Genomic DNA, 17,783 nt, shown 5'->3' with positions numbered 1-17,783 from the left:
CTATTTAGTGAAGAGAAGACTATTTGAAGGCTTTTCTGAGGATGGAATGTTAAGCTGTTGGGGATCAGACTTTCCTTTAGAAATGTTTATGTTTTTAGAAATGAGCAAATTTCTGATCTTGAACCTTGCAACCTTGCTTATGTTAACTTTTAGCTTTAGTTGACTGCACAGGCATGCACAGGGAAGTGGTGTGTGTGTGTGTGTGTGTGTGTGTGTGTGTGTGTGTGTGTGTGTGTGTAGGAACAGGCATAGATAGAGTACTCCTTTTTCAATGTAGATGCCTTTACTTGTTACTTTCCTTGTTGGCTTACAGTTGGCTGTGATACAGTCTCTCAAGGTGTGAAGACACAGAGGCAGGGGCACGAGTCTGCAGCTAGCAGACAAAGGTGAATGTGGTGCTCCGCTTGTTTTCTCCTTTTTATTCAGTGTAGGGGCTGAGCCCATGCAGGGGTGCCAATCAACTTGACAATTAAGATTAATCATCACACCTTTTAGTTATTTGACTAACTATCCAAGTTGTGCTGGCAGTGGTTCAAAGGGTTGGGTGGGGGGGGGAGCTTCCATTCCTTACCAGTGAGTATGCTGTTAGTGTAAATTTTTCATGAATACCGTGTTTGGTTCATCTTTATTGTCAGCTTACCTGGCTTTGGAATCACCTGGGAGACGTATCTGAGCATGTCTGTGCGGGCATTTACAAAGAGGTAATTTATGAGAGGAAGACTCATCTGTATGTGAATAACTGTATCCCCCATGAGGTTCTGGGTTGGAGTGAAGGGACAGGAATAGAAAGCCAGCTGATCACTAGCATTTGTCACTCTGCTTCTGTCCTATGCACTCATGTGACCAGTCATCACCTTGCTATGGTACACTGTGTCCTCAAACTGTAAGCTGAAATAAAGGCATCATCCAGTTGCTTCCTTAAGTAGGTGGTTGTAGAGACAGTAGAAGTAACTAATGGACGCCCTGTATTAGGTTAAGGAAGACCCCTTTTACTGGTAGTTAGTCTTGGTCATGAAAACCTGAATTTTGTCAAATGCATTCTAGTTAGATCATGGGTTCTCAACCTGTGAGTCTGTACGGACATTTAAAAGGAAATTTAACAGAGGAAGATTCACCATGATTGTGAATGATTCAGATCCATAACAGTAGCAAAATTACAATTATAAGTAGCAGTGAAAATAATTCGATGGTTAGGGGTCACTGCAACATGTGGAACTGTATGTTAGTTACATGGTCGCACTGTTAGGAAGGCTGAGAACAGCCGAGTTTGATGATTGTAGATGCTTTTCTTTATTTTACTGATAAACTCCAGTATGTGTTGATTTTCACTGTAACAGTCAGTCCCATGTGGTCATGACAGAGTCCTTTGGTGGTGCTGTTGAGTTCGATTGCCAGTGTTTTGTTGAGAAACTTGGCATCTGTATTCATAATAAATATGAACTTGAGATTTTTTAGATGATATATGTGCCTGGCTTTGGTAACATAAAACCAGCCACTAGAGTGTGTGTTCAGGTGTTCTCTCCTCTTTCTGGAAATTTGAGTAGAATCCTTGTCAAGTTTTTTTCTCAGCTATTTGGTTGACCTCGTTAGTGAAACCACTTTGGTCCTGTGCTTTTCTTTACTTGGAGGTTTTTGTTGTAGCTTCTCTCTCCGCTGGGCAATGATTCCATGTCTTCTGCAGTCTTCCCTGTAGCTGGTATATCAGAGATTATCTCATTTGCAAGCATATAAAAGTATCTTAGAATATTTACCATTACTGTAGTAACCCCACTTTTCATTTCCAATTTAATTCAGTTGCCTTTCAGGTTTTTTTTTTTTAGCCTAATGAATTTTTTTTTGTTTAAAATTTTACTACTTTTCTTCACCTTTATTAAAATTGACTTGGTTTCACTCATCTTTATTACTAGTGTTTGGTGGGTTTTTGTTCTTTTGTTTTTATTTTTTTCTGATCCATATTTTGTCTTTCTATGAGTGTTAGGTTTACTTTGCTCTTTTCTGGTGCCGTACATAAATCATTAGGTTATTTACTTGTGTGTCTAACCTAGACATTGAATTCCATAATTTTTCATCTAAACTTTGACTTCACCTCCTAGGTTTTACTATGTTTGCTTTCATTTCTGCTTACCTTACAGCGTTTTCTGGTTTCCCTAACAATTTCCCCCAGCTCATCGTGTCTTTTTTTCCACTGTTCCTTCTGTTGCTGATTTTAGCGTGATTTTAGCGTTATTCTGTGGTGGCTAGACAATGGCTGTGTATTGTGCACGTCAGATGTGTGTCCTGCCTTTGAGGTCTGATGTGCCTGTAGATCTCACTGAATGATTGTGTAACTCAGGCCTATAGCTTCTTCATTGATCCTCTGTCTAGTGGTCTATCTGTAATTGAAAGTTATACAGGGAAGCATTTTATTAGCTTGCGCTTGTCTTAATTTTTCCTTCATCTATGGGAGAGGTTTGGAAAATACAGGTTTATTAATTCTTTGAGAGTTTTGGGTTTTGTACAATATTCGGCTCTTTCCCCTACCTCTTTCCAGATCACTCCACTTTGTTTACCCACTGAACTTGGTGACTCCCACACCTTTTAAATAAAACAAACAAAACCCCTTTAACACCAGTTCGAGCCATCCAAATCTTCTTGCGTAAGTGGTCTTCCACTGGAGCGTGGTCAGCTTATCAGATGTGCTCTTTTAGAAAACTCTCTTCCTTTCCCATACCTATGACTGTTGTTTGCTTTACTGCTCCGAGTGGAGTGCAGTTGTGCGGCCAACTTCCCTCCCACGCTGGGATTTGGTCTGGCCTGGTCTGGCCCAGGTTTTGTACATGCGTCACAATGGCCATGAGTTAATAGTGTGGCTGTTCTGCTGGGTCCAGAAGATGTTTTTCTGTAATCACCCACCATTTCAGAATCTACACTCTTTCTGCCCCCCTTTCTGTAATGATCCCTGAGCTTTGGGGTGTTTGTGTGTATGAAATGTCTAAGTGCCTGTTAGGGCTGAGCATTCTACAGTCTGTGTTCTTTGGCCAGCTTTGGGTCTCTGTGTTAGTCACTGTCTATTGCAAATAAGAGCCTAGTTAGGGTTCGGAGATGGACTGATCTGGTGGTCCCCACTTGACCTTCCTTCATTTTTGAAGGGAAGGTCATCAAGGTAGTTCTCGGTTGATAGTTGTTTCACTTAGCACCTCCCTTCTTTGTGCCCCCTGCTTCTATGAGAAGTTGGCTGTTGGTACCCTATTGTAGACTTGTTTTCCTCTTCATGCCTTCAAGAGTTTTCTCTTTGGCATTTGATGGCTTGATTCTGTTTGTCAAGTCTGGTGCAGTCTGTCTTCCTTAGATGTGTTTATCTTTCACCAAATATTGTGAATTTTTTGTCTATTTTTTCTGAAATAACGGTTCTGTACCTTTCTTCTCCTGTAGGTCTCCCACATTTGTAAGCTGCTAACTTAAACAATACTGGTCAGGTCTCTGAGGCTGCCTTTTGTTGTTTGTTTTGCTTTTGCTAGTTCTTTTTAGTTTCTGCTTCTCCTTTGGATTCAGTGTCCTAGCTTCAGGCTTTTTCTGTTGTCTGCTCAGACCTCCTGGCACCTCTCTAGTTGCTTTTGTTTCTCTAGTAGTTTTGTTTCAATTACTGTGTTCTGCACTATTTCAACCCACTTTCCTTATAGAATTTCCATTAGAAGGACTATTCCTTTTTTTTTTTAAAGCATATTTTAGACAGTCTTCAATAAGACCAGTACTTATACCTCTGCCTGGGTAATTTCTGTCAGTTTTGTTCTAGGCCCCCAAGATGATCCATACTTTCTGTTTTATGTGTACTTTACAGTTTACTGTTGAGAACAGATAAGAATACAGTAATTCTGGAAGTCAGATTCTCTGGAATATAATAACTGTCTTACTTATTTGTGGTTCTTATGAGGACTGTATTTCCTGTGCCTAATCACTAAAAGCTCTTTTCTACTGCCGCTGAGGTCAGCCAACAATCTGGGTCCAATAAGGAAAAGGAATGTTTCTATGCCAGTCATTTTTTGTTTTTGTTGTTGTTTTGAAAGAATCTGCTTGGGAAGCCCTTCATTCCTAAAAAAAGGGTTGAGCTAATGAACAGCCTCTGTTCTGGTCACTCACTAAAAAATCAGGTAAATCAGAACAGGCCTTCAAATTGTAGAGGACATGTTTCCACCCTAGCTCCAGCAGGCTGCTTTAGAAAACAAACCATTTGCCAGGGCTACCTGGCAGGCTGGAGCCTGGATGTTGGAGGTTACCAAATACTGGAATTCAGTGAAGTACCCCCAGGCCCCTGTTTTCTACTTCAACACTTTTCCAGGTACTGCAAACATTGAGGAGACCTCAGATTCTGAAACTGATTTTTAACAGTTCTTATCAACTCATTCGTTGATGTGGTGGTATAGGGACTGATTTCAGAGTGTTTACCCCAACATTCTAGGATATCACTCCTCTATTGATTGTTAAATATAAAAAGTGTGCTGACTCTTCCCCTCATGGGCTGCAGCACTTGGGAGAGAGGGCCCTGCTCCTCACCTGGGCAGCACAGTAGGACTGGCCCTAGTGCAGAGGACACAGGTGAGCCAGCCCTTAGGGCAAGAGGAAGATAGAGCTGGCCTCACTGCTTGTCTGTCATAAGATGGTGTGGGGGTGGAGGTGACGCCCTCCCCTCCTTACCCCTCATCACCTGTGCCAGTCAGGAGAGTGGTTGAACTGAGAGTGGGTAAGCTGGTCCTGTCCCTCGCCAGCTGTAATGGGTCCAGCATCTTGCCTGGGCAGTAGGGTAGAGCTGGCCCTGGTGGAGGGGCACAGGAGAATCCCCTCCCCCTCACCCCAAGGGCAAGAACACAGGAGAACTGACCCTGCCACTTGTTTGCTGTGAGGTGGCCAGGATGCCGGGGTGAGGCCCTCTCCCACTTTCCCATGTCATCAATAATAGTCCAGAGAAGTGACCCTGGGGTTATAAGGTAGGGTGGGGAGCTGGCCCAGCCCTCCCCCAGCTGCAGCACTTGGCAGAGTAAGTAGGTCCTGTGCCTTGACTGGGCAACACAGTCGAGCTGGCTCTGGAGGCATGGCTACTGGTAAACCAGCCCGAGGGCATGAGAGCAGGAGCGATGACCCTGCGCCCTCCTGATGGCACCCTTGGGTATGGGTACCCTGGCTGGAACAATGTTGGAGAACATGCCCTAGTAGTTTGTATAGGTAGGACAGTATGCTGACTAGTTCTTCTACCACCCAAGCCCAGATCTGGGGCTCTGAGTTGGCTACCCCCAAATCTATCATCATCTTCGAGTGGTTGAGATGTGTTGGGGGTGGAGTGGTCCTGCTGATCCAAGACTGCAGAGTCTCCATGGCACCGGACAGCAATGGGGTGGCTGAGAAGAGTCCTATTATTGGTCATATCCCAGGAGCAGGAGACCTCAAGCCAAATAACTCGTTGTAATGAACATTTGCAAGTGAAGATGTGTGGACAGAGAAGATACTGTGGGATACACTGTGACATACTATAGCATCCACGATGAAGTGTTTTCCTATGTTTTGTGTGTGTGTGTTTTACCTATATATATGTATATCCATATATGTATCCATATGTACATATATATACAGTGTTAAAAGATTTAACACTGTATATATATGTACAGATTTAACAGAGATATATACAGTGTTAAAAGATTTGTTTTCTGAGTATCACTATCTTTGCATGATCCCAGTACTGAGATTTCATGTATAACCTTTTCTTCTGTTGCAGGACAGTTCGTGTTTGGTTAAAGAGGGACAGTGGACAGTACTGGCCAAGCATTTACCATGCGATGCCTTGTAAGTATCTTGGTTTCCGAACCCAGATCTTTACCCCAGTGACCCTTCCTCCACTATTTACTTTTTCTGTATTTTCTTCTTGAGTAACTAAGACTAAAGGTTGGGAATCTTATTAAACTGGAAAGTATCATATTAAATCACTTTCTAGTTTTCTAAGGCTCTCACTATGGAAAGTGAGGAAATTGTTTGGAAATTGTCTGTTGGTAGGTTCTAATAAGAGGAATGGAGAAGGGACCCATAGGCTCTCTGGTTACAGCAGTCCTGTCTTGTTTCTCACTTTGCTTTAGCTATTCTGAAGTCTGTGTCCTTAGACAATTAAAAGTTCTGTTGGGTGGTTACATTTTTGAAGTAAATTTGTCCTTGTATTATTTTTAATCCTTCTTTAAAAAAATTCAGGACATCAAGCTTTGAGCATTGAGTTTTCAAGGATTTGCTGAGGCTTGAGACATTCTAATTAGAAGTGAATTCCTTTTTGCCAGCATCTTACCGGAGGAATACATCCTTGTACAGATTGGTACAATAGTTGTACCAGCCTTGATGTCATCGACGTAAGCCATCAGGGCAATGGTGGACTCAAATCCAGGGCAACAGCCAGTTTTCCACTCTAGGAGATCGTAGAGCTGAAAGAGAAAGGAGAGGAGAGGACAGGAGAGAGGAGGGTGGGAGGGGAGGAGAAAAGGGGAAAGGATTTTTCAGTTTCCTTTGTTAGTACAAGTTCCTCTACATGTGAGGAACTGGCTTGTTAAGTTAGGAAATTACTTATAGTCTAGAGATTTTATTCTTTAAAACTAATAAAATTTCTTCTATATTTTTCTGTAAAATAATTGAATTTATTATAGTAAACATCTTTTTTTCTCCCTCCCTCCTTCCCTCCCTCTCCCCTCCCTCCTTCTTCCCTCTTCTTTCTTTCTTTCTTCCTTTCTTTCTTCCTTCCTTTCTCTCTCTCTCTCTCTCTCTCTCTCTCTTTCCCTCCCTCTCTCTTTCTTTCTTTCTTTCTTTCTTTCTTTCTTTCTTTTTTCTTTCCAATAGGGTCTCACTATATAGCCTTGGTCTGGAACTTGCTATGTAAACTGGATTGGTCTTGAACTCACAGAGCTACATCTGCTTCTGCCTCCCCTATTTCTTATTCCCCACTCCCAGTATGTGTGTGTGTGTGTGTGTGTGTGTGTGTGTGTGTGTTAGTGGGATTAAAGGTCTGCATGATCATGCTTAAATCTTAAGTAAGATTAGACACTGTAGAAAAATCTCCATGGTTTGTTAGGACTCACACACCCTTTGGCTTTCTGTAGTGTGTGTCTCACCCCAGCTTCAGAAATACTTGGCACTATGCCAAACCAAACTGAGCTCTAGGTGATTATGTTTATGCCTCTGGCAAAAGAGGACTGTACTGATTTGCATGTTCCTGAGTAAATGATTTATGTTTTATACAATTTTTTTCATACAATATATTTTGAATGTGTTTCCCATAACTCATCTTAGATCCCCTTACCCATCCAATTCTAAGTTTTCTCTGATTCAAGAAACAATATAATAACCCCCTCCAATGAAAATCAAAATAAACAAGCAAAACCCAATAAGACTCAAAATGCCAAAACAAAACCGAAAGCTTCCCCAATACACATACATAAAATAAGACCAAAGTCGTGGAGTTCGTTGTGTTAGCCCACTGCTGCTGGACATGGGCCTGCCGCAGAGTAAAATATAATATATAATATCCATAAGAATAAGATAAAACAAGAACTAACACACCAGAGTTGGACAAGACACACAGAAGGAAAAGAGCCCAAAAAAGCTCAAGAATCAGAGACCCATTCTTTTGCACACTCAGAAATTCCATAAAAACACTAAACTGGGGACCATAATATATAGGACCTGGTGCAGACTGGAACAGGCCCTGTGCATGCTGCTTTAGTTTCTTTGAGTTCATAAGAACTTTGAGCATGTTGATTTAGAAGGTCTTGGGTTTTTTGGTTTTGTTTTTTTGATCCCCTCTGGCTCTTAGATTTTTGCTGCCTCCTCTTCATCAGAGGTCCCCAAGCCTTGAGGAGAGGGATCTGATGGAGACATCCCAGTAGGCTGAGAGGCTCCAGAGGTCTCTCACTCTCTGCACAGTGTCTAGCTGTTGGTCTCTATATATGTTCCCATCTGCTGCAGGAAGAAGCTTTTCTGATGATGCTGAGTGAGGTACTGATCTATGAGTATAACACAGGACCATTAGGGGTCATTTTATCACTATTTTTTTTTTTTTTTAAAGACCAGTAGTATTTAGTTTTACCCTAAGTTCCTGGACTATCTAGTCTCTGATTCTTCGTCATCCAAACAGTGTTGGGTGTGGGTTTCATCTGATGGAGTGGGCCCTAAAGTCCAGTCCCATACTAGTTGGTTCCCATAAGCTTTGTGCCACCGTTGCCCTAGCATATCTTGCAAGCAGGACACCATTGTTAGATGTGGGTGATGAGCTTGGTGTCATAAGTTTCTCTTTGGCTAGCATGCTGAATATGTTCCTGAACCAAATATACTAAAACATAGGAGTGAAGACTCTGAGTAGGCACCAGCTTGGCTTCTCCATGTTCAGTGAGCTCTGTAAGTATTGTCTTTAGCCATGGGGTCTTGCTGTCAGTTTATGGAGAGTAACTTGTTTATCTTGGCGATAGCCTGGGATGTTTGGAGATTTTTCTTTGGAACCCCTTTGGCCAATAACTCAATTAGGTGTAACTCAATCTTTGTACTGGAAGCTTCTTTTAATGACAAAAAATGGCCAGTTGGGACTGTCTCTCCCATTACTTGGCGATTTCATTTAGATTGCCTTCGTATTTGTATATATTTTAGGACGTATCTACGGTATAAGCTTTTCATAGTACCCCTCAGATGGTCCTTAATTTTATCTGGTTCTTGCTGTATTCCCTCCCTCATTACCCTTTCCCTCTTCCTTCCAACTTGATTCTCTGGTTCCAGTCCTTCCTCCCCCATAACTATTTATTCTATCTCCCTTTCCTAATAAGATCTCTCTGTACCCTGTAGTTCCTTACTCTGTACCTGTCATCCCTGGTCCTATGGATTATAACCTGATTTTCATTGACTTAACAGCTAATATTCACATAGAAGCACACAGCATGGTATTGGTACAAAAACATATTGATTAATGGAATTGAATTGAAGACTCAGATATAAATTTACACAGCTGTGGGTGCCTGTTTTTTCATTTTCTTTGTTTGTTTTTGTTTTAATAAAGAAGCCAGAAATACACATGAGAAAAATAATAGCATCTTTGGACAATGGTGCTGGTCAAACTAGATGGCTACATGTAAAAGAATACAAATAGATCCATACGTACCACCCTGCAGGAAACTCAACTTCAAATGGATCTAAGGCCTCATCATAAAACCAGGCGCACTGAACCTGATAGATGAGAAAGCGGGGAATAGCCTTTAACTCATTAGCACAGGAAAAGACTTTCTGAACAGAACACCGTTAGCACACGTACCAAGATCAACAATTAATAAATGGTTCCTCATGAAACTGAGAAACTTCTGTACTGCAAAGGACACCATCAATCAGACAAATGGCAGCCTAGAGAATAAAAAAGATTTTCACCAACTACACATCTGATAGAGACAAATTATTCAGAATTTATAAAGAATTTAAAAAACGTACATATCAAGAAAGCAAATAACCCAATTAAAAATTGGGCACAAATCTAAACAGTTTTTAGCCATTTGAATTTTCTCAATAGAGGAAATTCAAATGGCTAAAACCACTTGAAGAAATGTTCAACATCCTTAGCCATCAGGGAAATGCAAAACAAAATGACTTTAAGATTTCATTTTATACTTGTCAGAATAGCTAGGATCAATAAAACAAGTGACAGCTCATGGTGGCAAGGATGTAGACTAAGGGGAACACTCCTCCATTGCTGGTGGGAATGCAGATTTGTGCAGCCACTGTGGCAATCATTGTGACAGTTCTTCAGGAAGATCAGTATCAATCTACCTTAAGATCCAGTTCCACCACTATTGGGCATACACCCAGAAGATACTTTATTCTACCACGGGGACACTTGCTCAACCATTCTCACTCCTGTTCTATACATAATAGCCAGAAATTGAAAACAACCTAGAAAATTGAGACTGCCCCTCAACTGAAGAATGGATAAAGAAACTGTGGGTACTAGCTAGGCTGTGGTGGAGCATGTCTTTAATCCTTGTACTTGGAAGGCCAAAGTAGGTGGATCTCTCTGAGTTTGAGGCTAGCCTGATCTACAGAGCAAGTTTCAGGACAGCCACGGTTACACAGAGAAACTCTGTCTTGTAAATCTAAAAAGAAGAAAAAGAAAATGTGATATATTTACACAATGTAGTGGTATTCAATTATTATTATTATTTTTTAAAAAGACATGAAATTTGTAGGTAAATGGGTGGAGCTAGAAAAAAAATCATCCTGAGTGATTTAACCCAGACCTAGAAAAACATACATGGTATGTATTCACTTATATATGTGTGGATGCTAGCTTTAAGGCTGTGATTAAAAAAAAAAAAAAAAAACTAAACAAAGCAAACCATTTTCTGTGATTTTGACTTGGTTTTCTTCTTTTCTTGATTTTCTGTATGTGTGTTTGTGTATGTGTATACAAATATATATTTATTTAACATTTTTTTATGTTGTCTTTAGCATGCCAAGTTGTGTTTTCTGTGTTTTGTAATCTCTTGAGATTTACTTCTGAATTTTTTGTTTCACTTCCTACATTTTTCATTTTCAGTTTGGGTTTCCTTAATGATTCTATTCCCTTGTTAAATTCTACCTTCATGTCTTGAACCATTTTCATTATGTTTTTCAACTGTTTGTGTTTTTATGATCTTCATTAAGGCATTATTTGTATCCTCTTCAAGGTTGTTGAACACATTCATAATTGATACTTTGAAGTCCTTATCTTGTGCTTCAGCTAAATTGCTTTTCTCAGGGCCTGTTCCAGTATGGTTGCTGCCTTCTGGAAGAAGTGTGTTGTCTAGGCTTTTCATGTATGTTTCTGTGCTAAGATCTAGGCACTGGAGTTACAGTGTTTGAAGTTATGATATTCTTGGTATAGATATATCTGGTGTCTTGTTTGTTGGGTGGGTGTTTGGGTCTGAATCAAGAGGCAGAGTCTCTGGGTGATGGAGGTGAGCTGGACATAGATAGGGGCTTCTGTGGGTTGGCTGCAGCAGGACTAAGAGCCAGTGTGGAGAGGTCAGAATGGAGGATGGGAAGGGTAGTAAAGGCTGCCTCCCTGAGTCCCAACCTAGTGTGGCCACTGGGGTTCCTATACAGACTATACAGTCCTATACAGACTGTTAAGCTATGGCAGGGATGATATTTGAGAGCATGGGGAAAAAGGAAAAAATCTGATTTTTTTTTTTCCTCCTCCAACTTTAAGTAAAACAATCAGTGTTTGCACTGGTTTTACCTCTTCAACAAACTTGACACATAGCTGCCAAGGAGAGGCAAGGAGAGGCTGTAACTGAACAGGGATTTGTAGCTCCTAGTGTTGTACAGAGCAAACAACAGAGACAGACACCTGGGCAATATGTTATAGTTACTGAATAAAACACCTGTGTAATGGTGCCGTCTGTCTTAGTTAGGGTTTTACTGCTGTGAACAGACACCATGACCAAGGCAACTCTTATAAGGACAACATTTAATTGGGGCTGGCTTACAGGTTCAGAGGTTCAGTCCATTATCATCAAGGTAGGAACATGGCAGCTTCCAGGCAGGCATGGTGGAGTTCTGCATCTTCATCTGAAGGCTGCTAGCAGAATACTGGCTTCCAGACAGCTAGGGTAGGGTCTTAAGCCACCCACAGTGACATACCTACAACCCACAAGGCTACATCTACTCCAACAGGGCCACACCTTCTAATAGTGCCACTCCCTGGGCCGAGCATACACAAACCATGACAGAGTCTAACAATAGATATGATCTCCCTAAGAACATCAGCTCTGTTTCTGTAATAGTGGCACATTGGCTGTGAGGAATGAGACTGTTTAGGTATTTGTATAGTCTTCTAAAGGGAATTAGGACAGATCTACTTTTATCCTCAGACGGTTTTCAGCACCCCCTGAACAGTAATTGGAATTGCACTATTGGCTTCTGCACAAAGCAACTGGATCAGAATCTTTGTTTTGTAAAATCTCTAGATGATTTCAGTATGCATTAAAGTTAGAATATGGTCTTGTAACATGTTGTTGAGCAATGTGTACATGTTTAAATAAACCCAGTGAAGTCTCATGCAAATACAGTTTTGATTTTAAAATATGTAAATATAAGCTATTATGTTAGTCAAATATTTATGATATGTCTACTGTACGTAGGCCACTGATATAAGTGCCAGGGATGTGCAAATGAAGAAGATTCATAGGGCAAGGCAATTTCTGAAATGTGATTTTCTTAGGTGCTTTCAGTATGGCATACAGGTAAAATAAAAGCGGGGAAGGCATGTATATAACTTTCACAGTTGTCAGTAATTAGCTTTTATTGTCATAATGAAACCTATGCCATTACATGCTTTCATCTTGAGTTTTTTAAAAAAAATAAATAAATGAGATTACTCAGTGCTGTCCCTAGTTAATGGTTATGTGTCGTTTGTTACACAATAAGTGGAAAGGAAAGAGAGTCAAGTGAATGGCTACAAACTGAGTGCTGCAGTGTCCTGTGTTTATATGAGAAGTAGTATTCCAAAAGCAGAAGGCTGCTTCTTGTCTTGGTCCTCTAGAATAGTTACAATATAGTCATTGTTGTGTTTGGCAAGAGACTAGATATTCTGTATCCTTAATAAGAAGTTGAAGCTTAAAACAGGGAACAGGGCAGGAGGCTCTGAGTGAGAAGAGTCAAGGTGAGGCCTGAGCTCGGTGCTGAGTGACCAGCGAGGCAGTGTGTGAAGTGCTGAGTGACCTAGAGAAGTGACACACAGGAGAACAAAGAACAGCAGATGCATCATTATAAATTCCAGGCACTGTCTGTGTTGGTGTTCCCATTCCCTTTTCTAAGCTGTCCAGTCATCTGAAGGAAGCAAGCCAAGAGATCGGTCCAGCCTCGTGTAAATAAGGTTGTTCCCCCTCAACCTCCACCCATGTCAATCCAGCTTTCCCAGGAATTTGGCACTTTCACTAAGAAGTTGCGGTCTTGGTCCTGACAGGAACCTAGAACTGGCAGCATTAAACCCAAGAGCATCTAGGCACTTGTGTATGCCAATACAGTAGGAGATGAAGGCAGAAAAGGAAGGAGGAGCCAGGCAGAGGACCCTCTGGCTCCCAAGGAGAAAGGAAGCCCATGTGATGATGCTGGGAGGCTTCCTTCCTCATCCTCCTTAACCAGTCAGAACCCTGGCAGGGCTCTGCTCCTGGCCTACTGGGTGCACCCACATGATTTTAGGTTTCCCTAGCTGTAGCTGCATGTAGCCAGCCTTGGGGCTGGAAGAATATTTCCCTTCCAACCTGTCACCCTCTTCTGGACCTCTGTGACCTTTAAATAGAAGGACTGACTCATGGCCTATTGTGTTACTGTCATGTTTCGATGAACATGGTCTGATAGGAAGGAGGCCATGTAGTTATGGAGAATAGAAAAGAATTGTTTATCCTCTTTTCTTTAGTTTCTTTGGACACTTTGTCCAACAGATGTTAACGTTTCTTCTGGCTACATGCAGTGTCCAGAGGATGTGGGGGTAAAATAGGCAGTTAGTTTCTACACTCATGATCCTCACATTGTGTGAAGGCATCCTAGATAAGCACTTCCCCAACTTATTGAGGATTATAGCAGGAGAAATAGTGTGTAAGGGCCTGGTCACTGGTGTTCCCAGAAGCAAGTTTACTTAAACTGTTTCAACAGAATGGTTTCATGTCTGCTGGGAATCGGATCCAGGGCCATGTGCCTGCCTACTGAACTATACCCCTAGAGCCTCTGTAGAGAATTTAGGGTGATTGCTGCCTTGTTTTGAAGACAATACATATATACATACATAAATATGTATGTATATTATATACATACTTGGGCTAAAGAGAAATCAGAACAAATATTCTTTATCTGTTCCCCTTGTGTCTCCATGTTATTGATGCTAATTGCTGTGGTAGTATCAGCTTATAGCCTGCTTAGCTGGGACCCTTCTACTCACATTTGTTACTTGTAGAGGGACTTTCCCCAGGGCCCAAGATTGAGATTTCATTGCAGCCATACATGTGTTCTAGGCTTCTACTGGGAGTACTGTTTCAACCACCACATTCCCATTATACTACAGAAAAATAGCACATGAAAGTTCCGGGCATCCATGGTTGAGATATTTTAGATGTACTCCACCAATTAGCTTTTCACTCATGGGCTTAGGACAAAAGACAGGCAGGGAGGAATCTGATGTGTCAGCCACGGTGGCAGGTGGTAGAGACGAGAGGATTGGGTTCACAGTTGGCCCTCAGTGCCAACTTCTCCTTTGGGAATAGGGTGCAGGTAAACTACCTTGACTTCCAGAAATACAGTGACTAGAGGTCAGGAGGGTGAAGGCCTCCTGCAGGGCAGTTGGAGGTCTGGGGGCCATGTGGGCTGTTGAGGCCCACATTCTGCCTCAACACTTTGCCTCAACACTTTTGGGGCTAAGTGCTCTGGTCAAGAGAGAGAATGGGGCTCTTGGGGCAAGAGACGAGAAGAATGGAGACAAGACAGGGTGTGATTCAGTCTCTTCTATTTTCTCAAGTCTCTCTTCTATTTTCTCATGTCTCTCTTATTGAAGGGAATTCTGAGGTATTTATATACACAAGCAGGAGAACACAGGTGAAAACATTTTACCACGTGCACCATACAGCTGAGGTCACTAAACAGCAAAACAAGCTATGTGGGATAAACAATATATTTATCAGAGTGTGCTTCAGCTGTTATAGGCTTTTGACAACCAAGTCTTTCATCAGGGTATATGGTTCCAGATGGCTGCAAAGTTGATCTAGCCACTTTCTGCTAAAGTCGGCTCCCAACAGTGGGCAAGGGATTTAAGTTACCTCTGGTTATTTATGGATTTATCCTCAGGACAAAACAGAAGCCCGCCACCCCCTCCCACCCACCCCCCCCCCCAAAAAAAAAAACCCCCAACAAATACAAGACAGGCCTATCACACAAGCCACCGAAATAACTTGTTTTGCCATCTGTCCAGTGCTTGCCCTGGCTATTGAGTTTGTGTTAGAGCGCTGCACTCAGATTTTACACAGGTACAGCCACTTTGTCACCCTCTGCTCAGCTGACAAAGTGTAGGAACCTGAATGCTTACAGAAATCCTGATTTTGAACTGCCTGTTTCCCAGATCTAATCAAGGCCTACTTGAGAAAGTGGTTGATTGTGTTGGGTGACACGAGCCTTCTCCTGAGTTCTGAGTTGTACACTTGTAACCCCTCTTCGTAAATGCCTTCACTCACTGTGCCCTCAGCTTATACTTACATACATAGCAATGTGAAATTCTCTAGCTATTTTTTTTAAGGGAATAAGAGACAGTTTACTGTGGTCAATTTGAGTGACCATGGCCCCAGAAGCATAGACTAAGGTTATCCCAATTTTGTCTTCTCTTGTGGGAGCAGTTTCATGAAGTTTTATCATTTTATAGAACAAAGTCACAAATCAAGCCAAGTCTGAAATAGGTTGGTGGGTACATCAGAGATGCAGGACCAGTGAGATGGGAAGCTTTTCTGTAGGCCCAGTGCACTATCTGATGACATTCTTAGCTCATGGGTTGAAGGGAGCTGGTGGTCCACAAGATTTTTAATCTCTTAGCCATGGGATATTAGTTCTGACACAGATTCGGGCAAGGAAAAGCTCTTCCAAGGGCTATAACTAGCCCAAGATAAGGGGTCACTATAATATTGCTTCCCCCATTTTTAGATTTATAAAAAGACAAATGTTGCTTAATTTTTTAATACTAGCTGATTATGCTATGGGACATTTCAGATACCAATTAGGTGAAGAAACCTTGTACTTAAGGTATAAGTTGTCATGGGTGGTGTGGTTACTAGAGATACATGTCCTTTATAATTTACTTAAGGAGAGTCAGCCCAAATCTTTGCTTATTCCTAGTTAGATAAAGGGAATTAAAGTTTAAATTAGAAACTTTTGTTTTGCTTTAGCCAAAGTACACTGAGTAATAAGAATGTGTGTGTGTGTGTGTGTGTGTGTGTGTATAGACAACGAAAGATGACTCTTGCAAACACTAGTTTTGAATAATGTGGGTCTTATTATAAGCAAATAGGCATATCACAAAGGCACAATGAAGTGAAAGTACATACCATCTTCATTTGGAACTTCATTAAAACCAATACTAGTATTATTTTATCATTTGAAGTATACTAGTATGCTAGATATCATGATTTTAAAAATCTAATCACAAAATTTTTAAGAAACATGAACAGATGAGTGTTTAGCTTCTCAAGGTGCTCCATTGTCAGTGTCATTGAAGATGAGCACATTCAGAATTTTCCAGGTCCACAGGAGTGTGCTCTCAGATGATGTGAGAAAGTCCCCACCTCCCAGGCGTGAGCTAGAAGTTCCTGGATGCTGTCGTGAGCTTTAAATCAGAAAAGAATCTTTGAGGTGATGTTTTTTTCTTTTAGTTGATAATATCATGTGGGTTTTTTTGTCCTTTGAAAAGGGCTCTAATTTTGAACTTTAGTGTTTATAGATAAAGTGGGGAGGACCTGGAAGAACCTAGGGATTGGGAAACCATGGAGTGAAAAACATGAGAAAAACCTTACATTAAACATTTTTTATATAGTAAGAATATTTTGAACAAATCATTTGAATTTTGTTACCCACTATATAACAAGATAAAATTTTATATAAGAACAATTTTAGAATCTGTTTTGGAAGGATATCCTTATTATAATTTGTGTATATAATATTCAATTTTATAGCTTAATGAAATCTTATAAATAATGTTTTATGTAAACAACTAGTATATTAAGTTTTTTTTTAAGATTTATTTATTATGTATATATACAATGTTCTGCCTGCATGCCAGAAGAAGGCATCACATCTCATTATAGATGGTTATGAATCACCATGTGGTTGCTGGGAATTGAACTCAGGACTTCTGGAAGAACGGTCAGTGTTTTAAGCACTGAGCCATCTCTCCAGTCCTTAAGATTTTAAAAACATGTATACCCAAAGGTATGATGTAATAGGTTTTTAAGATGTTTAGGGTAACCACATTTATAAAGTAATATGTATTTATCAGGCCTTACTATATGATCATATTTAAACCTGAATGTGTATATGCACTCAACTTGGACATGCCAAAGCCTAATAATAATTTAAGTGCACAACAAACTTGAATTGTCGAAAATGGGAAGTGAAGTGGCCATAGTTTGTTAAATCTCTCTGATACAAATAACATGAAAACAACAGGAAAACATCCGAGAACAATGCTCATAAACCCCTGTGACACACCTGCGTGAAAGTAGGTCCACGAAGTTTAGCAAAAGAAGGGTAGAAAATTTATTGATATGTCTTTTCAGAGGAGAAGAGGCTTATTAACACAAACGATCAGCAGGTGAATATAGACTTAAGATTCCCTCTGTCTCTCTGTAAACAGCTACAGAGGAGAGAGTTATTTGATTGTTCCCCAGCCTGAATTCTAGGAGTTAACTTGGATGTTACCACCTACGCCAAGTCATGCCTGGCCATCTTTCCTCAACAAGCCAATTAAAAATGTCACAAGTGGGAAGAAAAAAAAAAGATGTATGTGGTCACATTGAGAAATGGGGGACAGAGAGATCCAGCAAAGCCCAGGACTCCATCTTTAGGGTCCTGAAGTAAGCTCAGAGTTTAATAGAAATAGTTTAATAGCTTTTCTGCACTGGTGGGTGTATTTGAATAGTTTGCGAGAGGGCCGTGGATGTGCACATATCCAAGCAGTCCTCGTCCAGGTGCAGTCACTCCCGCTGATCGTTATTTGTTTCTTACTTTCATCCTGTAAG

The 17,783-nt window shown here is 40.9% G+C and overlaps 1 protein-coding gene across 3 annotated transcripts in view; it reads left to right on the top strand.

Annotated features, from left to right (window-relative positions):
- Positions 1-17,783, top strand: part of Wdfy2 (WD repeat and FYVE domain containing 2) — a 138,086-nt gene that overhangs the window by 49,550 nt on the left and 70,753 nt on the right. For all 3 annotated transcript variants that reach the window (XM_034498059.2, XM_076930872.1, XM_076930873.1), the window contains exon 2: positions 5,744-5,811. In XM_034498059.2, coding sequence (XP_034353950.1) covers positions 5,744-5,811 — 68 coding nt within the window. The remainder of the gene's footprint in view (positions 1-5,743; positions 5,812-17,783) is intronic.

Source organism: Arvicanthis niloticus, chromosome 3, assembly GCF_011762505.2.
Source record: "Arvicanthis niloticus isolate mArvNil1 chromosome 3, mArvNil1.pat.X, whole genome shotgun sequence".
In the NCBI taxonomy this organism is placed as follows: Eukaryota; Metazoa; Chordata; class Mammalia; order Rodentia; family Muridae; genus Arvicanthis; species Arvicanthis niloticus.
The sequence above is the reverse complement of the archived record's forward strand: the minus strand, read 5'-3'. Positions and strand labels throughout refer to the sequence as shown.